General features: G+C 43.4%; 1 protein-coding gene across 3 annotated transcripts in view; it reads right to left on the bottom strand.

The window, feature by feature from the left end:
* Positions 1-22,182, bottom strand: part of nfatc1 (nuclear factor of activated T cells 1) — a 53,850-nt gene extending 31,668 nt beyond the window's left edge. Inside the window, exons 1-6 of one of the 3 annotated variants that reach the window (XM_074612948.1) lie at positions 21,809-22,182; positions 18,607-19,645; positions 18,157-18,316; positions 10,854-11,059; positions 8,451-8,623; positions 3,276-3,416 (exon numbers count right to left, since the gene is read on the bottom strand). In XM_074612948.1, the coding sequence (XP_074469049.1) occupies positions 3,276-3,416; positions 8,451-8,623; positions 10,854-11,059; positions 18,157-18,316; positions 18,607-19,645; positions 21,809-21,827 (1,738 nt within the window). In that variant the 5' untranslated portion in view covers positions 21,828-22,182. The remainder of the gene's footprint in view (positions 1-3,275; positions 3,417-8,450; positions 8,624-10,853; positions 11,060-18,156; positions 18,317-18,606; positions 19,646-21,808) is intronic. The other 2 variants (XM_074612950.1, XM_074612949.1) reach the window with 2 other exon arrangements.
* Positions 22,183-22,386: the final 204 nt, after the last annotated feature.

Below are 22,386 nucleotides of genomic sequence, written 5' to 3'. Positions count from 1 at the left end.
ATCGTAAATATGCAAATTTGTTGTTTTGCTTCCTGCCATATTTGTGTCTTATCACACCCCTCCACAGATTAACAATACTTGTCTACCGTATCTATTTATCGATCTATTCATACAGAGAGCAGCTGTAGAGAAGACACAGTAGGATCCACAGATCACAGAGTTAATGAACTGGTGGCACAGAGGCAGCTTGGACAGAGAGAAGTGGAAGGATGGAGGGAAGCAGAAGGGGAGGTGGAGGGGTGGTGGGGGGGGGCAGTGTTGTGGAAGCCTGGCTTAAGGATGTTTCCATGGTAGGATTGCCCAGGAATCTGATGCTGATGCCAGACGCGGGGAAACCCTCATCAAAAACAAGGGAGCACACCCAACAACACCAGTCCAGAGGCTGCACATGGCCCCAAAGACAGTCGGATTCAGAGCTCAAACAGAACCAGAGCAGCTACCGACTGACCCGCACAACGCCGTCAACTTCTATATCTGGTGATGCTTCAAAACCAGTTCAATTGGTTGGAGTTTTATACCCTTTTTCCAACTAAATGTTATGTAAGTTTTTGAACAAAACCCACTAAAATACACGATAGACTCCTTTCCCATTAACAGTAGACGTGTATGCCTTTCTGTTTTATTCTAATGTGTCACATTCAACGTCACCAACGTGCAGGTCGGCTGTCGGACAGTTTTGGGCCGTCGGTGAGCGTCTGTCGGCCTAGGTTTTTCGGTGTGTCCCGCACCGTCGGCTCTAGAGTTTTTTCGGGCGATTCAGCATGTTGAATCGGCCCGTCGGTGAGAGAAATCACTCTGATTGGCTGTTCTGCTTAAAAGAATCATTGCACATGAAGAGAAACGGAAGTGAGGAAAGCCAACGAGTAAAGTCAAGAGGAGGAAACACACAGAAGGCTCTTCTCATTTTTCATCTTCATCTCATCTGATCATTCCAACACAGATATTTTCACAGCGACATGGCCATCTGGAATGATGATTAAGTGGTGAGTGAGAGTGGTGTGGAAATGGTCGGCAAACGCCGCTTTTGTTCCATGTACGTATCATAACAACGGCTTGTACAGTATATCCGCCGTCCTCGGTCTTCTGGTTTCCCGTTTTGAATGACGAATACAGACTACTGCCACCTGCTGGTAGGGAGGGCAGAAAGTACGTGGTAGTCGGCCGTCGGCTGGAGTCTTTGTGGTGTGTTCGAGTGCAACTTTTTGGCCGAGACAAAGGCGACGTAAGGCGAATAATATATTCACTTAAAAGTCGTCACATAGCATCACGCTGGAAAAGTGGTGAAAATTAGCGTGTCCACCCGGCTGTCACGTTTCCATCACTGCCTATCGGACCTGGAGCTGATAAATATCGTGACTACTACAGAGTCATTTGTCTCGGGAATGGATGCCGATTGTTTCCCACTGAAGACAAAAGCCAGATGTTAGTGGGTGTTAGTGGGTAGGGAGCTTTAGTTCCATGTTTCTCAGAGGCAGAAGTAAACTTATTGGTTGGCAGAGCTGAAGAACTTATTGTGACCGAGTCAAGCGGGGTCGGACTTAGAAACTGGTACGAGATGTTCATTTATGATTTCGGAAAAAGCTGTTTGACCAAAAGGAATCATAACTTCCACATATTCACTTTTTCTGTATCTGTCATAGCATCACATGGTCTTCCTCAGCAGACGGAGTTTAAATTATTATTGTTATTATAGGATTTACATTATCTATCATCAGAAGATTGAAGATATTGTAACATGATTCATTTTTGTTGAGATTAATTTAATATGGATAGACTTCCTTTACTAATATTTCCTGGAGATTACTAATGGAACGATGTCCAATTCTATATTTTGAATATTTGTACAGATTTGACAAACTATTTTATTTTGCTCATGTATCTTGTTGTGATGTATTAACTTTATAGTTTGCTTTACCTATGACCTGAAGTTATTTTTTATGCTCAGTGAAGTTACCATATAGTAGCCCCTATCATGAAAAATAGCAATCTAACTGAAAAAATTATGTTCCAAGAAAAATAAATAAAAAAATACATTTACGAGAAAAAATCTGTAATTATTATTATTTTGTACCTAGAACGGCCCTAAATATTGTACTTCAGACTATTTACCGTCATATTTAATTAGGTATTTTTTTCAAATTCAGTCCATTGGAATGGACAGAGAAAATAACATATAATAAAGTATTTTAATATTTGTTTTATTGTTATTGATTTATGGGTGCATTTAGAGTAGAAATCCACCGTTTAAATATTTTTCTTTTGGTGTGTGTTTGGAACATAATTGGGTTCTGAACGGGTTTCTATTGAGCTAGAATCCAAGTATTAATAAACACAGAAGATGGTTCCAAAGTATTTTTCTTTTTTGAACCAGAGATCTTTGTTCTTTGTCTGTTAACTGTAGTTTAATCCAACCAGTGACTTTATCGTCTCCAGAGCACAAACGTTATACGACTCAGCCGGTCCTCTCAGGAAGAGATCGGGGTTAATCAAAAAGGTTGGGAAGAGAGGGAGGAACAAGGCCTCGGCTCATTCAATCACTTCCTGTTTTGATAAACAATCTCACTCCTCCATTGTACGGAGCTGATTGTGTGGCCTGAGCAGCCTTGAATTCCTCCTTTCACAGGTGGAACAATGAAAGACTTCCCCCCCTCTTTTTTTTTTTTTTTTGAATGAGTCACCGGGGCCGACAGGATCACACGTGTTTACACTGCTCAGCCTCGGCCCAAACCGAACGTCACGTTGCTCCGCTGAAGCTAATCAAGGAAATTGCTGTTTGTAAACCTCGTATCAACATCTGGGAGCAGTCCTCCTCTCCCTCCAAACCAACACGGCTTCAAGTCACAGAAAGAGAAACAAATACTGACGCATGGCACACACACACACACACACACACACACACACAGAAGTGCATGCATCCACTGCACGTGCACAGCCACCCACACGTGCACGCACGCATACACATGCTGCATTTGTGATCCATTCCTCTGCTGAACAGGCAATGGAAACTTCTGCAAATGTAAATCTGCTGGGTTAAAAATACAGCGCATTAATGTGCTCCACATGTGGCACTCTGGCAGGATGGAGGATATTTTGACGGCGGGGGGAGAGGAGGGAGGGAGGGAGGAGGCAGTCCTGGGGATTCTCCAACAACGGAGAGGGAGACACACACACACACACACACACACACACACACACACACACACACACACACACACACACACACACACACACACACACACGGCTGTACTAAGAGTCCAGAACTCCTCCTATTTTACCTTGAGCCTTTTCCACAAACACCACCTTGGAGTCGTGCTGGAAGTTGTGTCCGTCGATGTGCATCCTCTCCCCCCCGGGGGCGGGACACGTCTCCAAGCTGCGTTTATCCACCAGCGGCAGCTCCTGGGCCGATCTCTGGGCTGCGGGGAAGGGAGAGAAGAGAGAGAGCGGCCCTCATCGTTCAGCTTAAACACACACACCCACTCCCCATGCAGACCTGAGCATCCAGACTGAGGCTGAATCACTACCTAGCCCGCTCTCACAGCTGTAAACCTCCACCTCTTTATGCTAGAATGAAGCCGCCTCTTTGCCAGTGAGTAAAGAGAGGCTCCATGTTGTGTTTATTTGTGTTTTCCCCAAATTATGGTGGATGTTTTGGTCTCAAATATTTGTTTTAAGAGTATCTTTTCCTCTCCCTGTGTTATTTTTACTTCTCTCTCTTACCTTCTGGCTTCGCTTAGTTTTTCTGCAAATATCTATTACTTGCCATGAAATATTTGCAAACCCTTTTCCGTCTAAATGTAACACTGGCCAGGTCTCTCTCTTGTGAAAGATAGCTGTAATTTCATTGTGATTGACCGGGATACATAAATAAAGGGTTCAATAAAACCTGAATATTTGTCCTCGTGTGAGGATCATCTTTTAGTAATTCGACGCTCCCACTTTCTGATTTTGATAAAAACTCTAATTCTCTGTTTTTGGAAACCATCAATCGTTCCCACATCTCTCTGGTTCTGTGCGTCGTTCTGCTTCGCTCACACACACACAAAGTGGTCAAAAACAATTGCTCCGTGGCAGTCGTTCAGAAACTAACAATGGTCTATTTCAAGGCGCTGAGATCATGGTTTAACTACTGTCTTTCATTTACCTCATAAGACTTAATCTCTATGGCAGCTCTCGGTGCCAGAACCACATGAAGTGGTTGATGTGCCTGAGGTTACCCCGGTCCAGTGAGAGGTCAACTCCAGTGCAGCGCAGGGAGTCGATAGAGTTTATCGAGCAGGGCTTTCTGCACTGCCTTTACACAGACAAGTTAAAATGTAGCTCACAATCACATGCACCAGTAGCTACACGGCTGCATCGAATGATTGCTGTTCTAATGTTTCTCTTTTAATCCAGCGATTAAGGCGAGACACTGCAAAATAGTTTTTCACGCACTGCTCGATAGTGAGATTTTGACCTCTTTTGCTTCCATAACATGTCTTCTTTCAGATTAAAGGAAAGAAAACAACCAAAATACACATTTAAAGTGTTTATTCATTTGATTTTACTACACTTTGCGTCAGTAGATTTCTCCTAAATTCACCAAAAGTTAGCATTAGAAAATGCCTCATTTACATATTCAAACATTACATTTCAGGTGAAAATTAGGGCTGTCAAATATAACTGAATAACAACACGTTAACGCAAATTGGTTTTAACGCCACTAACTTCTTTAATGCAATAACGCAACTTACGATTCATAGTCATAGTGTCAAGTCATAGTCAAGTCAGCACACTGACACACTGACAGCTGTTGTTGCCTGTTGGGCTGCAGTTTGCCATATTATGATTTGAGCATATTTGTTATGCTAAATGCAGTACCTGTGAGGGTTTCTGGACAATATGTGTCATTGTTTTGTGTTTTTAATTGATTTCTAATAATAAATATTTACATACATTTGCATAAAGCAGCATATTTGCCCACTCCCATGTTGATAAGAGTGTAAAATATTTGACTAATCTCCCTTTAAGGTACATTTTGAACAGATAAAATCGTGTGATTAATCGCAATTAACTATTTTAATCAATTGACAGCCCTACCTGTAATACAAAAAAGAATTGTCTTAATGTAAGTAATCAACTGGGGAAGTTTCATGGTGATATTTAGTAGTCAAATATTGTTTTATCCTATTCAACTGAAGTCTTTATCATATTTTTAGTCAGACTCTGAGCCAGAAATCTCCACTTCAGCAGCACTCACATAGGCCAAACTATCCAGTTTCATTCTTATCTATATTCTAAAGGTTTTTACAGAGGGAGGGTTTGTTCATATAAAAACACGGTGAAAATAGATTTTCTATATATGTTGACAGTATCTTCTGATTTAAGGGTCGATACAAACAGATACCAAAAATACCCTTTGACTCTAATGTGTCAACAAAATGAAACAAGAATTATCCAATGTCCAGATTTCTGTACTGGAAATGTATGCAAAGTAGCACATATTTAATTTAAGATAATGCCTCATTTGCATATTTAAACATAACATTTCAGAAAACGTGTAATACAGAAAAATAATTGTCTTAATAAGATATCAATTAGAGAGGTATCATGGTGATACATATTAGTTCACCTGTAGTGTCTCCTTAAGAGTTTAGTCTACAACATTTTTATAAACTTGTGTAACTAATCCATCATAATGTCTTCGAGTGGTTTATTTAGTCAGTGAAACTGCCCAAAACACAAAAAGCAGCAGATCCTCACATGAACTCAAAGCTTGAACCAGTGACTGACATTACTGCTAGATTAATAACTTTAATTGATCATCATAGTTTCTTCCTATCGACTAATTGATCCATCCGTTTGTTCCCGACCTTTTTATCTTGTGATCTTTTTAAATTAAGCAACTTCCACTTGACCCCCCTCATCACATGTGTCATGTTCTTATGAGTACTTCCACAAAGTCTTCTACCTTATATTGTTTGATTTGAGTAAATATTGGAGGCCTGGAAGCTAAATCCAGAAGTTTACAACAACAAGAGTCTACAGTCGTGCTAGCAGCTCTGTGAGGCTGCTTCAGGCTAAATGATCAAATCTGCTACCGTGTTCACAATAATGATCGGGATGATACATGATGGGAATGAGATTTCTTTTCGATTTTTTTGTAGGTATTTGGTACGATGGAGTATTAGGGTCACATTGAGGGGAAAAAAATATCTGAGATTTCGAGAATAAAGTCGTAATATTACGAGAAAAAAAGTTGTTTCCTCCTCCACAGAAGAGTCAGTTTCGCCATCAGGTCTGTGTGGTTCTTTCTTCGGAATAAACACAGTTTCTTGCACAATCTTTTCAAGGTCCTGATACTCATGATAATGTGGTGCTGATGAGCTAAAAGATGAAGTAATTGGTTATTTGTGAAACATAAACTAAAGTACAACTTCACAAGATGCTCCACGTTCCTCATTTTCACACTATTTACCCTCTAAAATAACACGTTAAATTAATACTTTATAATACAATGACTTTTCTCATAAACTTATGACTTTATTCTCGAAATCTCAGATTTATTTTTTTTCCTCAATGTGGCCCTATAATACTCGTAGTCATTATTTGGTCATAAATCAAAGTATTGGACAAATTTAAATTTGAACTTGATGATGGCGCTATAGATGAAACGTCCGAGGATCATCAAAGTGATAACAGTTCATCCTGAGGGGAACATGAATGTCTGTACCAATTTCCAAGGAAAACCATCCCAAATAGAACGGATCAAATAATCAGAAAAAAAGTGAATGTACTTTTGTGTAGCAGAACATTTTCTGGCATCCCATTGATCAACCCCTAAAGCCTCTAGACCACCTCATATTTGATATTATATGATTATAATTATGGTAATATTCAAAGCATTAAATCACTGTGGAGAAAAATCTGAGTCATCCACCACTAAAATGAGTTCAGTGCTTAACTCAGTTTCTCAGAGAGAGAGAGAGAGAGAGAGAGAGAGAGTGAGAGAGTGAGAGAGTGAGAGAGAGAGAGAGAGAGAGAGAGAGAGAGAGAGAGAGAGAGAGAGAGAGAGAGAGAGAGAGAGAGAGAGAGAGAGAGAGAGAGAGAGAGAGAGAGAGAGAGAGAGAGAGAGAGAGAGAGAGAGAGAGAGAGAGAGAGAGAGAGAGAGAGAGAGAGAGAGAGAGAGAGAGAGAGAGAGAGAGAGAGAGAGAGAGAGAGAGAGAGATATTAAATAAATTAGATAAAAATTAGATTTTTTTTCAGAATCTAAAAAGAACATTTAAAGTGTGATTCAATCCATAAAAATGTTAATAAGATACTGTATAAATTTAATACAGTAGTTCAACATTCTGAGAGATTTGCTATTTCTCTTTCTTTCTCAGAAGAGTTTTTACGTTTTCCTTTTACTCATTGAGACTATGCGTAAGATATAAACGCAGATGGTAAGAAAATAGTGGCCGTGGGTAAAAAATATTTTTTCCACACGGTGCGTCCCCTGGACGGTAAAGCATTACGCGGTCATTGTCATTGATCGGTGGCCGATCTTTACCAAGATTGTAGCCTTGATTGGTGAAATGAAATCTGTGCTGTGACCGGTCGGTGAATTGTTTTTAGGTTTCTTTTGTTTATTTCTGTTTATTTCAACATGGATTTGTTGTTCACAACGTAGTCGATAGTGAGCTTACTGTGTCCTTTCAGATTTTAATGCGTTAGAGATGCAGGACAACGTGTTGATAGTCGACTAATTAAAGCAATATATAAAAGGCATTAGATAAATATATAAAAGGCTTTAGAGGAGCGAGGAGTTTAGGTGATATTTTTAAGGAAGATCAAATATGAGATGATTAGACCACTTGTATTTTTTTGTAGTATATGTTTTCATTTTATTTGGATGTAGAGTATTTGGGCAGACGAATGCACTTCTGGCATATAAGATGTATTTCTCTCCATCAGCTAAAATGTATAAACATCATAAAGTTTGATTTATGTAAACAGAAATGACCACTGACTGTTAATTTGTCCATTTGTACACGGTGAAGTTTATCAAAGTTATTTGGGATTCATCCTATAATTATTATTACCGCCAATGTGTTTTTTTTTTTTTTTAAAGTTATTTTTTTGGGGGCATTTTCCATTTTTATGACAGGACAGTGGATAGAGTCTTGAAAGGGGGGAGAGAGAGAGTGGATGCGGAAAGGGCCACAGGCCGGATTCGAACCCGGGCCGCTGCGGTCAGGACCAAGCCTTAATACATGGACGCCCGCTCTACCAACTGAGCTAACCCAGGCGCCCCAATGTGTATTTTAATCTTATTTCCTTTTCTTTCTCTTAACTTAAATTTAACTTTGTTTTTTGTTCTTTATCCTTTTTGCATCGTCAGTGGTTGAGGGTTGAGTGGGAGGGACAATCTGTTTGTATGTTTCTGTACACCTGATGTTACTCCCAATAAATGCTTATGATGTACTCACAGCACTCGATGGGGTTGGATGAAGCCTGCAGGGACACCGTTCTCCCCGTGGCCTGGTTGATGTGAACTCTGAACACCATCCTCACGCGTGTGTTCTTGCGTCCGATGTCGGTCTCCCCCTTTCTCAGCTCGATGTCCGAATTGCGCAGCTTCAAGATCCCTGCGCAGTCGATTCTGTGTTTTGTGGGGAGACAAAAGGAGAAAGGAGTTTTGCCAAAGTCCGTCTGTCAACGAGGCAAAAAATAAAGACATACAGTATATACTCTCAGTTAATCAGGCTGTGATTTATATATACGGCACTGCAGCCAAAATCAAAAGGGATTTCCACTCTGGACTCCATCATGCTGCACAGCCCTGACAGAGGCCGCAGTCATGTCAACAGAAGATTAACACCACCACCCCCCCAACAGAGCGTTCACACCTCAGTGCATCCGCTCTTGGGTGAAATTCAAACTCTATAGAAACAAAAGGCTGGGAACATTCATCACATCAGGAATATCTCTGTTATGACCCACAAGAGATGCTGAAGTACTGCTACGCTTCCACAGATCTGTAACGATTTCTTTCACAGCGTCAAAGTCTTCATCAGACACTTAATAAAAGCCCCCTTCCTCCTCTTCCCTTCTCCGTCTGCACTGCACTCATCTAATGTTTTCACGCTTAAATACCTAGAGCCTCTCCAAACGCTTTCTGGCTTTTCCATCGCCGTGCTACTTGATGCTGCATTCCTCAAAGCCTAGTAAATGTCAACTTTTACACACATTTGAACACTCCCTAACATTCTTGTCTCCAGACACCGGGGTCTGCTCCGCTGGCGAAGTAATCAGGTGTTGATGCTAAGGACCCCAGCTGTTCAACTCTCCGCCTACGCATGCAAGCGGAGCGCAAATCCACATACTGAGGCCGTCCGTTCGGTGCCTGAGACAAAACGTTATAGAAAGAAAGTATTTAATGCTTAATCATTTCATTTATTAAGAGTTAATTGGAGTCATACCATGTTGACCGACGCCATTTGTGGTTTCACGTTAGCTAACTGCTGTTGATTAATGATTTAATATAACACACTGGATCGTCATGAAAAACTATCTGAGAAATATCATGATGCCTGTTTCTATACCACATAATAAAACATCTATATGTCACACATGTCAAAAGGAATAAAACTCCCACAAATCTGTTAAGCACTCCGAGGCGTGTCCCCCCAGTGAGAAACCATATCCTGAGGTGAAGTCGTTGTATAAGGGGCGCTTATGTGTTACATCCATTAAAACACAGACAAAGTGCTGACGCTAGCGGGCCGCTACTGCCTGCAGCTCAGACAGAAAGCCCAGGTCTCTGTTAGCGGCCCGGAGCTTCCCCAGTAATCTGATCTCTGAGGCTTACAAAATGGGAAAGCCACACTTAACACTTTCACAACCCAAACGCACAAAAGGCAGAATACTGAACATCAGGAGCAAACTTCAGATCTCCAGATTGTTAGCTTTTTCATAGAAAGGCAATGATCTGACATGTTTTCACAGAGTTTCATCTGCACAAGTGGGACGACATTTCCCTCCAGAAGAGGACCGGAAGGATACCTTATGCCTTATACAGGTGAGCCTGTATATTAAGAAATAGAGAGCGGGTCGTCTTCACAGAGTCCGCCATCATGTTTCTACAGTAGCCCAAAACGGACAAACCAAACTCTGGCTCTATAGAGAGCCTTTAACGTTTTTATATTACTTGCAGGCCCCCGTAGTTCTCCGACACGCTTGTAAAACTGCGGTAACGTGAGCCGCCGCCTGAATTTTGTTGCTCCTAAAGTAGTGTTATTATGTTAAGGATGACCTCTGAGCGAGGCGAATGTCCTGAAAGATACCACAGCGTTACAGTTTTGCACTCGGCGGGTCACGTTACTGCAGTCTTTGCAATCTGCAACCTCCCCACTAGGTGCCACTAACTCCAACACACTGTACCTTTAAGTCAAGTCTCAAGTCAGTTTAGACCAGTCAAGTCTACGTTCACCAAGTCAGGACTTGGTATGTAAAAAAACAGCTTTGAAAGGTAGATGTTCACATGCTGTATTATTATAATGTGCAGAATTCATACATGATAAACTTGTTTATTGACTTGTAATTTACTTATGGAGACTTTTGACTTGACTTGGACTTAAGGACTTGTCTCAAGTTACTTGGACTCGCCCTGATAGACTGGAATATAACTCTAAAAAGTTTCACTTTCTAACCAGATTCAACCACTTTTCACCTACACATGTAGAATTATTAAGACATTTGGGACAAGTATCAAGTCATTTAAGACGGGCACATGTCAATTTTTGAATGAATCGAGACTTGACGTCCAAAACAAAGTCTTAAATTACTTGAGACTTCACTTCACTCCTCACTAGACGGATACTGATACTCACATTGCTCGCATGTTGTTCTCTGGCAGCAGAGGGATCTCCAGGATCTTGGTGTTGTTGTTGTGCAGGGCCTCGTGGCTCGGGGTGGACACCGTCTTCCCGGTGATGCGGTGGACCTGGTAGAAGGCGTGGGGCCTCAGCAGTCGGTCGTCAGCCGTGCCAATGAACAGTTGCAGGGTCAGAGGCTCGCTCTCCATGTAGCCGTGGAGCTAAGAGGGGAGAAAGAAAGAAAAGGCACAGTTGTGGTTAAGCCCTTTCCAAAGAAACTTCCACTTGCATGCTGTTAAGGAGAAACGTAGGTCTTTCGGAGGTCAGGCTCTCAGCGTGATGGTTTTCAAACAAAGCACCCATTTAGGATCTGGTAATCACCCATTTCATCTTCTTCAATTTACTACCAAAGGCCTGTGTACACTTCCTCAATCAGTTCATGTCAGGCCTGCCAAGATGTTGATCCTACAGTAGCTGAAGCTCAGAGGGCAGCCGCTGCCAGAGAGCAGTAAGAACCACCTACAGCGAGCAGCGTTGGGATTTGAGACAGGACTAAGCTAGTGTTTCAGAAAAGTCAAAGTCATGTCTGTCCAACTGAGCCCCGGCCAATCAGGGTGAAGAAAAACTCTCAGCGGTGACCCAGCTCTGATTTTTATCAGTAAAACGATCCCGCCGCGATGGAGTCGGAGACAGCACAGGAGCGCTGCTCGCTGTAGCCGGTGGGCTCGTCCCAGAGCGTCTAAAAGCACTCCCAGACCTCCATAGGTGTTGCTTGACAGGAGGCCTCCTGCCTGGATGACCTCAACCACCCAAACTGCAGAGTGCAGGCAAGAGGCCCAAACACCACAGACTGAAACCTGAGAACAGCAGCTACTACTGACACACTGTCTGAGTTATGTATGTTGATCCATACAGTGGGACTGGGAGGAATCACAGAGGAATACTTGGCTTTTTGACATTTACTTTGATAGCCCTAGTTTTTAACTGAATTAAAATGAACGAGATTTTCCCTGTGAGGGTTTCCGGACAATATTAATTATTGTTTTGTGTTGTTAATTAGTTTCCAATAATAAATATATACATACATTTGCATAAAGCAATCATACAGTATGTGCCCACTCCCATGTTGATAAGAGTATTAAATTCTTTACAAAGATACATTTTGAACAGATAAAATATGTGTGATTAATTTGCTATTAATCGCGATTAAATATTGAATCGATTGACAACCCTTGTTTAAATATAATTGTCAAATAAATAAACAAGCCGGCAGATATTTTGGCGGGCGACAATTGCAGTCAAATGTTGGTGGACATGCTTCGTCCGGTTGCAATTTGCCATTAAAAAGAAGAAGAAGAAGAAGAAGCGGTCAAATGTTTGTGGCAATGCTTTGTCCGTCTAAAAATAATAAGAAGAAGCGGTCAAATGTTCTAGAAAGTGGTAACAGCCGCGTTCGATTTGAGATGACACTACCCTGTCGAAATTCACACACTACACAAGTAGTGTACACAGTGTGGAGGTGTACTAATGGAAGTATCTGAATTGAGACGCAGCACAGGCTAAAAAAACGTTCTGTCTTTTTCATTAATATTGAGCAGTTTTGCTGCTCTTGAAACGTGGCCAATAGTCAGGTCGGTCTGAATAGGAGGAAGTAGTATTGTTGGCCAGTCAGGGTAAAGTAATATTATCGTTCCATCTATGAGGAGTTGATGTTCAAATTCATGCAATAATAACTTTTAACTAAACTTCACTTCAATTGCAAAACGTAAGGAATATTCTTATCTATAGCATATATATAAAAATAAAATAATCTGACCTCATGAGTCAAAACTGGCACGAGTGGGCGAGGAATATATGCACATCACCATCCCCAGACCACAGTGTTATAGAGGCAGATGCTGACCTAATTATACGCTGCTGTAGGATCAGATTGTCAGCTGAAGCGATCGGCGGGGAAATGTTGAAATGAAGACCGCAGCTTTCACTTGCATAAGAAAGAGCACTTGAGGAGAGGAGCGGCGCCCACAACAAGAGTGAAAGGCTCCCGACCGGGGAGGCACAACATGTGATTTGGAGGAGGATCCCCTGTCAGGGTTAAGAGCCTGCAAAGGCCCTGTATATTTGTGTAAGGAAATGGGTTGCTGCCTAGCAATGCTGTTTATTTGGGCAGCAGGAAGGAGTGTGATGAAGTGAGGAAGCACAAGGTTAGACGAGTTACTTTCAAACTGCAATTACAAACACATCGCTGATTATCTGCTTTGAGTTATTATCAGCATGAAATTCTAAGCAAATAGAAATAATCAAACCAGATAAAGTCATCTGAACGATTTCAGCTGCTTCTGATCGACTCCAAAACTTTAAAAAAGTACTCCTCCGCGGAGACGTTTGTGTTTTGTGTTTCATTTTAAGACATAAAAGTGGCAACCTTGAAATCGAGAAAACTGCTCTGAAGCATCTGTTTTATGAAGCAGCTGCAGCAGACAACAGTTATGATTTGTTGATGCAATTAAATCCCTGTGATACCACTTCATGTAAAGCCTCCGCTCCTCCACCCTGGCAGTTTGACATTGGCAACCCCTCCCTAGTTCATATTATCACCCACAAGAGGAATGCCGAGACTCCGGCTGTTCAAGGCACCAGAGAGGAGGAGAGAGAAAGAGATAGGAGGAGGAGAGACGAGGAGAGAGGAGGAGAGAGGAGGAGAGTTGGAGAGAGAAGGAGAGAGTAGGAGATAGGAGAGAGTAGGAGGTAGGAGGAGATAGGAGGAGAGAGGAGGAGATAGGAGGAGAGAAGAGGAGAGAGGAGGAGAGAGGAGGAGATAGGAGGAGAGAAGAGGAGAGAGGAGGAGAGAGTAGGAGAGTGTAGGAGAGAGTAGGAGAGACTAGGAGAGAGGAGGAGATAGGAGGAGAGAGGAGGAGATAGTATGAGAGAGTAGGAGAGAGTAGGAGAGAGTAGGAGAGGGTAGGTGATAGGAGGAGATAGGAGGAGAGAGGAGGAGATTGGAAGAGAGAGGAGGAGAGAGTAGGAGAGAGAAGGAGAGAGGAGGAGATAGGAGGAGAGAGGAGGAGATAGGAGGAGAGAGGAGGAGATAGGAGGAGAGAGGAGTAGAGAGGAGGAGAGAGGAGGAGAGAGGAGGAGAGAGAAGGAGAGAGGAGGAGATAGGAGGAGAGAGGAGGAGATAGGAGGAGAGAGGAGGAGATAGGAGGAGAGAGGAGTAGAGAGGAGGAGAGAGGAGGAGAGAGGAGGAGAGAGAAGGAGAGAATAGGAGAGAGTAGGAGATAGGAGGAGAGAGGAGGAGAGAGAAGGAGAGAGGAGGAGAGAGTAGGAGAGAGTAGGTGATAGGAGGAGATAGGAGGAGAGAGGAGGAGATTGGAAGAGAGAGGAGGAGAGAGGAGGAGATAGGAGGAGAGAGGAGTAGAGAGGAGGAGAGAGGAGGAGAGAGGAGGAGAGAGTAGGAGAGAGGAGGAGAGAGGAGGAGATAGGAGGAGAGAGGAGGAGAGAGAAGGAGAGAGTAGGAGAGAGTAGGAGAGAGTAGGAGAGAGTAGGAGAGAGTAGGAGAGAGGAGGAGAGAGAAGGAGAGAGTAGGAGAGAGTAGGAGAGAGTAGGAGATAGGAGGAGAGAGGAGGAGAGAGGAGGAGAGAGGAGGAGAGAGTAGGAGAGAGGAGGAGAGAGGAGGAGGTGAGGGTGAACGGGGCTCCCTCTCCAGACGCTCCCAGCTCTAAAAGGATGATCTCAACCACACACAGAGATGGAGATAGCTCAGTGTGACCAGCAAGTCATCCTGTCATGCTTTTTTGCTTCACATGATATTTTGAATACAGTTTTGGTTAGAAATCTAAATTTGATCAAGGCCGAGAAAAGGCGCATGACTCCCGAGATATTAATCTACAAAAATGCTCTCTGAAAACAACTCTTTTGGGTGTGTTTTTTTAAGCAATGGGCTGATTGTGAAAGAAGACCTCACAGACTTGAATAGGGGGTATTTCCTCTCCACCAAAGTACAGCATGAAACCCTGAGCATTAACTGCGGTGAGGACTGCACACAGCACTTCACAGGGGCATACTTCAGTCTGCTGCTGGCGTTAGGGCGGGTGTGCGGTTGAGGCGGGCAGGCAGCAGAGATGGCATTGAAAAAAGAACAGAAAATAGCCGGCTTAGCTGCGCGGAGAAAAAAAAAAAGAAAAGTGCACCACACAGAACAGAACCTTCCAGAATAAACTCTGTAAAAGTCTGGGCAGGGTTTGAGTCAGGAGGGGCGGCGGGGACGAGCCGCAGAGGGTTCGTCAGCCAGCGTCCACAGCCGAGGCTGCAGCGCCGTGTGTGTACCGTGTAATCAGGAAGTCACAGAGATGAGGCTGCCTTGTCTGAGGCTCCCTCCAACATCCCCCCGTCAGAGCCTGCCAGAAACGTGTGTGGTTTTTAGTCGCTGCCGCCTCCGCAGGACGCGGAGCGCGATGATGTCAGCCGTACACACGGGAACTTTCCTAAACAAAGGGAAGTCTGTGTGGTTGGGGTGGTAGCTGGCGGAAAAGTAAGGGGGGAGGTCTGGGTTTAGGTTTAGAGAGAACACACACTCTCTTTTTTCAGCCCGGGGTGAACCCAGACCCCTGTCATTAAATCATTAGCACCTTCTCAAGGACAAATACACGCGTCCTGTACAGATGTGTGGCTGGAGGTTGCAACACGCTGGACGGTACAACATGTTTTGGTTTCTAAATGTCACGTTCCACAACTGCATATAAATATAATACTTCTGTTTTTCACAATATCCTAATATAACACATGAATAACGACTTGTTAGAGACACAGTGATCCTCTGTGGGATGAAACTTCTACACTATATGCTTATTGTCATGGTATAATGTTTTTGCAATTAATAGAAAAGAGAATGTAGATAACCATTTAACATTTGTATTGTTTTTTAAGATCTGCTTGGAGCTGTGTCAGCCTGACTGGGCCATATTATCTTCCATTTAGCTAATCATTAATATTATTAGTATTATTAAGATAAGTTGACAATATTGCCGTACCATACTGTAGTTTGTCCACCAGAAAGCATTGACAAGTTTATTTTTCAACTGTAAAATGTGCAGCTCAGTGCGTCAAAAGGCTTTAATAAGACATTTAAGGGAGGGTTTATGTTTCATTATCAGATTTGTTTTTACTCGATAATATAAATATATATGATATTTATATAATGGTATCTGCCTCTAAAAACATTATCTCAGGTATTAAACATCAACATTGACTTAAGTTACGTCACCTACATGTATGTAACTTAAGTTACGTAACAACCCGAAACATGATAATTTACTAAACTTGACCAAGTATGTTGTTTTCAATTTACAACGTTAACCACGTGTTTAAAACTGCGACCGCCAAAATGTAATTGAGAAAGTTTACATTGTATGGAAATGTAATTTTTAGGAGATGAGCTAAACACAAAATGTAGGAAACAGTGTCTTTTTTTTACACGTCAAGCAGATACAGAGCAACATTAGCATAATTTGCCACCTGAAGAATAGAAGACGAATATTCATTCTCCTTTAGACTCTGTTTTGGTCTCCACCAACTCCTGACGGAAAAATCTGTCTCTTTAGCTGCTAAACGCTCCGCTATGTTCACGAGCAAGTCACTAACTTATCTCTCTGGTGTTGTGTAAACTTAATTATGTCACAGTATGTGCTTAGAGTTCGTATGTAGTATAGAAAACACAGCTTGTTTGTCATTATAAAGGGCTGCTTAGCAACGTTAGCATCCCACCATTCAAACTAAGGGCATGATTAGCTAACTGCTCCTCTGTGGCAATAAGGGAAAGTACTCATGCTAAAAAGACATTTTATCAAAAGTGAAAGGCAGACATAGAAAACTCTGCCTCATATGTGACGAATGTCTGGTTAACTTGTAGACTTATTGTAATGTATTAATAAAAAAGTTAAAATGTATTAATTAAAGTGACAGCCCGGCTCACCGCTCACTTTGTCCGACTCGGTGTTGCAGACCCTTTTATTTATTCAGAGACTGAGGTCAGCGGTGCTGAGTAATGGTCGGGGGACCAGATGGGTTTAAAACCAAAACATATCTGCAGTTGTCCAAATTTTTTTCCCTTTAGACTCGACCACCAGAGCTACTGTGGTTAAAGCTCATGACTAAGCTCTTACTGGCCATGCTACATCACTTTGTAACTGTCTGCGCTGCACTCGACTACGCAATGGAAAAGTCTGAGTCACCCTCGTCTGGACAGGAACTGACTGAGTGGACCGGTCTGCCTAATAGCATACCAATGGTATTTCATTCAGAAATGTGACATCTTTGAGTAGCATAACAGCCAGGCCATGAAACACATGTTGCCCCCATCTATTTTAACACATGAGGTAAAAAAAACACACAGGAAAGTGTTGAGGCGAGAAGTGACGAGGTAAGGAGAAGGAGTGAAAACGAGTCTAATGGCTGCACCGTGTGTTGGTCTAATCAACACAGGAAACCAAACAGTCTAGCTCAGTGGTTCTCAACATAGGGTTCGGGCCCCTGAGGGGGGTCGCGAGATATATCTGAAGAACTGCAAGATGATGAATGTGAAAATTATGTTTTATTTTGTTTTTTTTAAATGGGATTTTTGCTTTTTTTCTCATGAAACACTGGATCATTTTAGCTCTAAAAATATTAATATAACACAATCTAAAGAAGAGAAAATCTAGAAATATGGAACCTGTGGTAGCAGCCTAGTTGCACAGCAGTTTGTGAAATAGTCATGAAATTGAATTGAATACATAGACACGAATTTCCAATTTTTTTTCGTGATGAATCAATTCGTATGTATTCCACATAACTGTGAACTGGGAAGTGGATAACGCCACACAGGGAGGAGGTCGGGGTGGATGTGACTTTCGCCCAGGAGACCGGTGTTCGTGTCCCATGTGAAACCACAAGTCAAAGTTGATTTATTTGATTTATTTGTGCTTAAGTTACGCCACTTCTGATGTTATTTAAACTCAAACCGTGATCACAATCAAAACTAAGTAGTTTTGTTGCCTAAGCCTAACCAATTCGATCTATTCCTAAATCTAACTTAGTAGTTTTATTTTGAAAAGACTGGAGCGGAAATTTACACACGTGTTGCTGGACATTCGTGGGGAAACACAAAAATACGTTGTTAAAAGTCGTGCTGAGCGTCGAGAAAAAAAAAGGGAAATTGGTGTCCATGTACACAGATCGAATAGATACAATGTTGTGACTATTTCACGAACTGCCATGTGACTGTGTTGGAGGTAGATACTGCTCTAAGCCAAAGAAGTTAAGAAGCAGCGGTTTAGCAGACCTGAACGACTGGGTGTCCTCCTGCCAGGGCCTTCACCGCTCCCCTGCTGCCCTCCGTCTCGTAGTGGGCTCGGTGGTGGGACTTGGGCTGCACGTCGATCTGCAGGCTGTACGGCCCCGAGCTGGACGGCAGCTGCCAGTCGAGGGCCGGCAGGGATGGGCTGCCGGGGCGAAAACATGTCCGACATGTCAACTTAGCGAGGAGGGAGGAGGGCTTATTTTAGATGCACTTATCAAGGTAGAATGTGCAGAATGTGAACAACGTTTGATTATATGTCAGAGCTTGTGATAAACCTGTTATGAAATTACAAATATGTTTAAACTTGCTTCTCAACAGTAAATATTCACAAGTTGTAAGCATAAATCATAAGCACACAAAAAGCTATTTCCCCTCAGGCTTTAGTTCAGGTTTGAGCAAATCTTGCTCCTAGGTGAAAATCATCTTGCTTACCTGACATACTGCTTTGGCTTGGACCAGGAGTACGGGTGCTGTGGCACATCCAGGAACCCGCCACAGTAGCCCTCCTTCTTCAACGGCATTCTGTGTTCGTCCTGACAGAGGTCCCCTGGACTAAGCTCCTCGCCTCCAGGCTCCAGCTTCAGGCTGACGTTGGGGCTGTGCTCCATGCTGGTCTTCCGGGCTTTAATGGGGATCCCCTCCCCGAGGTCAGCCACTCCGTCTGTGGTCAAGGCGTTGATGGCTGCCAGGATGGCTGAGTTGGTGTACTGGTTGGTGTTTGGCAGCCAGCTCTCCTCTGTGATACTGAGGCGAGGGGAAGTCTGCGGGGACAGTCCGGGGGAGTGGTTGGGCGAGTACGGGAAGTGCTTGTGCGTCGCCCCGCTGCCATTGAAGCTGTACTTCCTCTTCGCGCCGCAAGGGGAGTTGGGCCTGGAGCCACGCTGGCCAATCCAGGTGTCGTCTGTCACGCTTGTGCGAGGGGAAGTGGAGGGGGAGTGGCGAGGGGAGCCGCCGGAGGTGCAGCCGTCGCCTGGCAGGGCGAGGGTGGAGCCCTTGGGGGAAACGGAGGGCGACTGCCAGGGGGAGTTCTGGGGCGAGTTGTCATAGTTGTAGGAGAAGCTTGACTCGTAGGAGGAGGCGTCGGAGTGGCAGCTGCGGGATGAGATGCTGCTGGCCGGGCTCAGGCAGCTGGGGTCGCGGTAACTATCCGCACTGGGGAGGGTCAGCGTCACGATGGAGTTGACCCGCTTGGTGACAGGAAGGTTGCTCTCCTCCACCGCATCCTCAGGAAACTGACCGTAGGCCGTGATCTCGATACGAGGGCTCTCCAGGGTCGGGGCCCCGTTTGGCCGGACGCCTGACGATGAATAGTAGCCGGCCGCCCTCATGTCTTCCTGGGTGTCATAACTGTGAGGCTCGCTGACAGAGACGGATATGACGGGGCCGGACTGGAGGCTGTGGTACTGGGAGGGAAGACAAGGGTTGCCCAGTGGGAGGGAGAGGCTGACGTTTGGCGTGTAGCCATATGCATCTGGAAAGCAAACAGATTGACTTTGTTACCATGATAATCAAACACACATTCACTGGCTCCCCTTACTGAGTGGGAGACAGTTGCCAAGTTGAGTCTTATGGGAGCTGTTGCAGGGCAGAGGTGTTGCCTGTAATGGCAAAACAACAGCTCCCTTACCAGATCTGGATCTAGCTATTTCCTCGAAAAAACTTCATCTAAATGGGGATCCCCAAACGCACCAAGGCGAGCGACACAAAACATCTCCGAACGTCTCACATTATACACAGCAAAAGGTGGGAGCCACGAATAAAGGTGGGTAAATATAACTCCAGTCCAAAAATAACCAAAGGCAAACCCAGGTGTCTTTTTTTCCACTTCACAATGCCAGATTTATGCCACTTAATGCTGCAGCCCATAACATTATGAAAACACACACTCGTGCTTTTGTTGGCCAGTTTCATGTTCCAACAGCCATTGAAAATAAACACCGGAGGGACGCGATCGGTTTATTTGCATGCTGTAAAGGTGCACGCTGCACCCAGCCCGGGTGTGGAGGGGCGGAAAGCTCGTGGTCTCGTGCCAACGGGTCATATGAAACTTCTGCTCGTCTGTGGCGAAGGCTGAGGTCACAACCAGGGGCATGGGGAGGAGGAGGGGCATGGGAACTGGGAGTTGTGGTTATATGGTGCATGAGGCTGAATGCGACCACAGTGGAGCACATTGATACGGATGGAGACAGACACACAGACAGCCCTGCAGTCACCACAGCTCCTGTCTGCTGTAAATTAAAGAGAATTAGGGGCCTTCAACCATAAAGACCATGACATCAGCGCGGCACCGTGTGACTCCTTGCAATAAAAGAAAATGCTGCTTGCATTTAATGCTGCTTGCGGTTTGTGACACAGTAGCACTGAAATGTTTGTTTTCTATAGTTAGACTGCTGTGAGTTAGCTGGCACCCTAATAGGTAGCCTGGGGGGAGTGAGGGGGCTTCACCATCACCATCACCATCACCATCACATCACTCTGCTGAACTCACAATTTGACCCACAATGCAATTAGCACAGGTTCAATTCGGACTATTTTGGTAACACTTTTTAGTCATGAGTGTCTCCACAGCAGCAGAACCACGCCCACACACCATGCCCAAATCACAGGGAGGGGCTCACACTGAATATCTCTTTAATACTGCTGCTAACTGCAGAGCACCGGGTGCTGGATTACACACATTAAACTGGGCACAAAGTGAATTTAATATAACATCACAGCTCAATGTATGGCATGGAGGTGTAAAGTGTCAAAACAATGACGAGAAGTTGAATAAATGACACTTTAACAACTTTACTGCACTGTGATAATAAAAAAAAGAAGGGAAGCCAAAAACCTTTTTACCGGGCGACTCTGTTCCTACGCCTACACTGTTGAGAATTTCCCAGTAAAATAACAGTAAAGAACTGGCAGCAGGGTTGCCTTTATGTTACTGTAAAATTAACATTATTATACTGTCGCTGAAATTTACAGCTTTGTACTGTTAATGAAAATTTGTATTAATTTCACAGTATTTTACAGTTAATTTACTGTTTAAAGATACTTTATATAGCTGTTTTTCACCTTTCTTTTACATTATCTTACTGATTTGTTTTAATGCACTATTTATTTTTTACATACATTTTAATAAACATTATTTTTTGCCTATAGATGAATAGACTTAGCAGGTTACAGATATAGGAATAGTCACACTTAATACAATTAAAGGCACTTTAACTTGTTGACACTTTTCCCAAAATGTGTGTCTATAGCTACAAGCACAGAATGTAAACCAGAACAACATGCGAGTGAAGAACAATAAAGCTAATTCACTGATTTTCCAATCATGTATAATGTACAAGCCTCACATGTGCAGATCAGGTCCCAGAATTAAAACAATACTGCATGAAACTGTTACTGATGATACTTTAGACAGCTGATCAGCAGTAAAGTGATGTTTTTTAAGAATGCAATTTAACAGGTTTTCTTCTGTAATAACAGTAAAGCACTGTTTTTGTTTTTAGCAATACTGTTGAAATCCTGCTGTAACTTAACAGCAGTTGTTTACAGTGCAGCATTGGCTTCATGTTCCAAACAGACGCTGTATTATGACAGATTTCTGGATGATATCTGGGTATAAATAAAAAGTCAAACTCACCCTCCTCAGCTGATTTCATGTTCTTCTTTTACGCACAGAGACACGTCTGAGATCAAACTCTGAGTTCAGATGGGAGCGACTCCTTATCCATATAGCAGAGTTGATATATTCCACAGCTGTTGCTCAGGATCTTCTTCCTCTCTGCAAACAGTTAGAAATAAAGTCAGAGAGAGGCTGGTGCTACTGCAGAAAAATGGAGGAAAAAACAGTTGCATCCAAAATGGAAATCTAAACGATTCAGATCATGGCTGATGCAGACGTATTCTCTCTCTTTGAAAAGCTATTTGTTGAGATGTGTTATGCCTGCTGTGCTCTGCTGGGTCTCTGTGACGCACTGCTCAGACGCACTGAGGACTTCTGCGCTTTTAAACTGGGGGATCACCTCGGCTGCAGCTCCACCTCCTCCTCTCTCTCTCTCTGGTCCTCTGACGCATCTACATCTACACGCCCAGAACCACCAGATGCGTCCAGATGGAGAGAGATCCTCCTCTCTCTCTATTCACACTGGGGTTTCCAGAGGAGAAGGAGGGCCAATTAGCGGAGCTGGCAGTGAAGCCTGAAGGGCTCTGAGATGATGA

Source organism: Sebastes fasciatus, chromosome 17 (genome assembly GCF_043250625.1).
Source record: "Sebastes fasciatus isolate fSebFas1 chromosome 17, fSebFas1.pri, whole genome shotgun sequence".
Lineage (NCBI taxonomy): Eukaryota > Metazoa > Chordata > Actinopteri > Perciformes > Sebastidae > Sebastes > Sebastes fasciatus.
The sequence above is the reverse complement of the archived record's forward strand: the minus strand, read 5'-3'. Positions and strand labels throughout refer to the sequence as shown.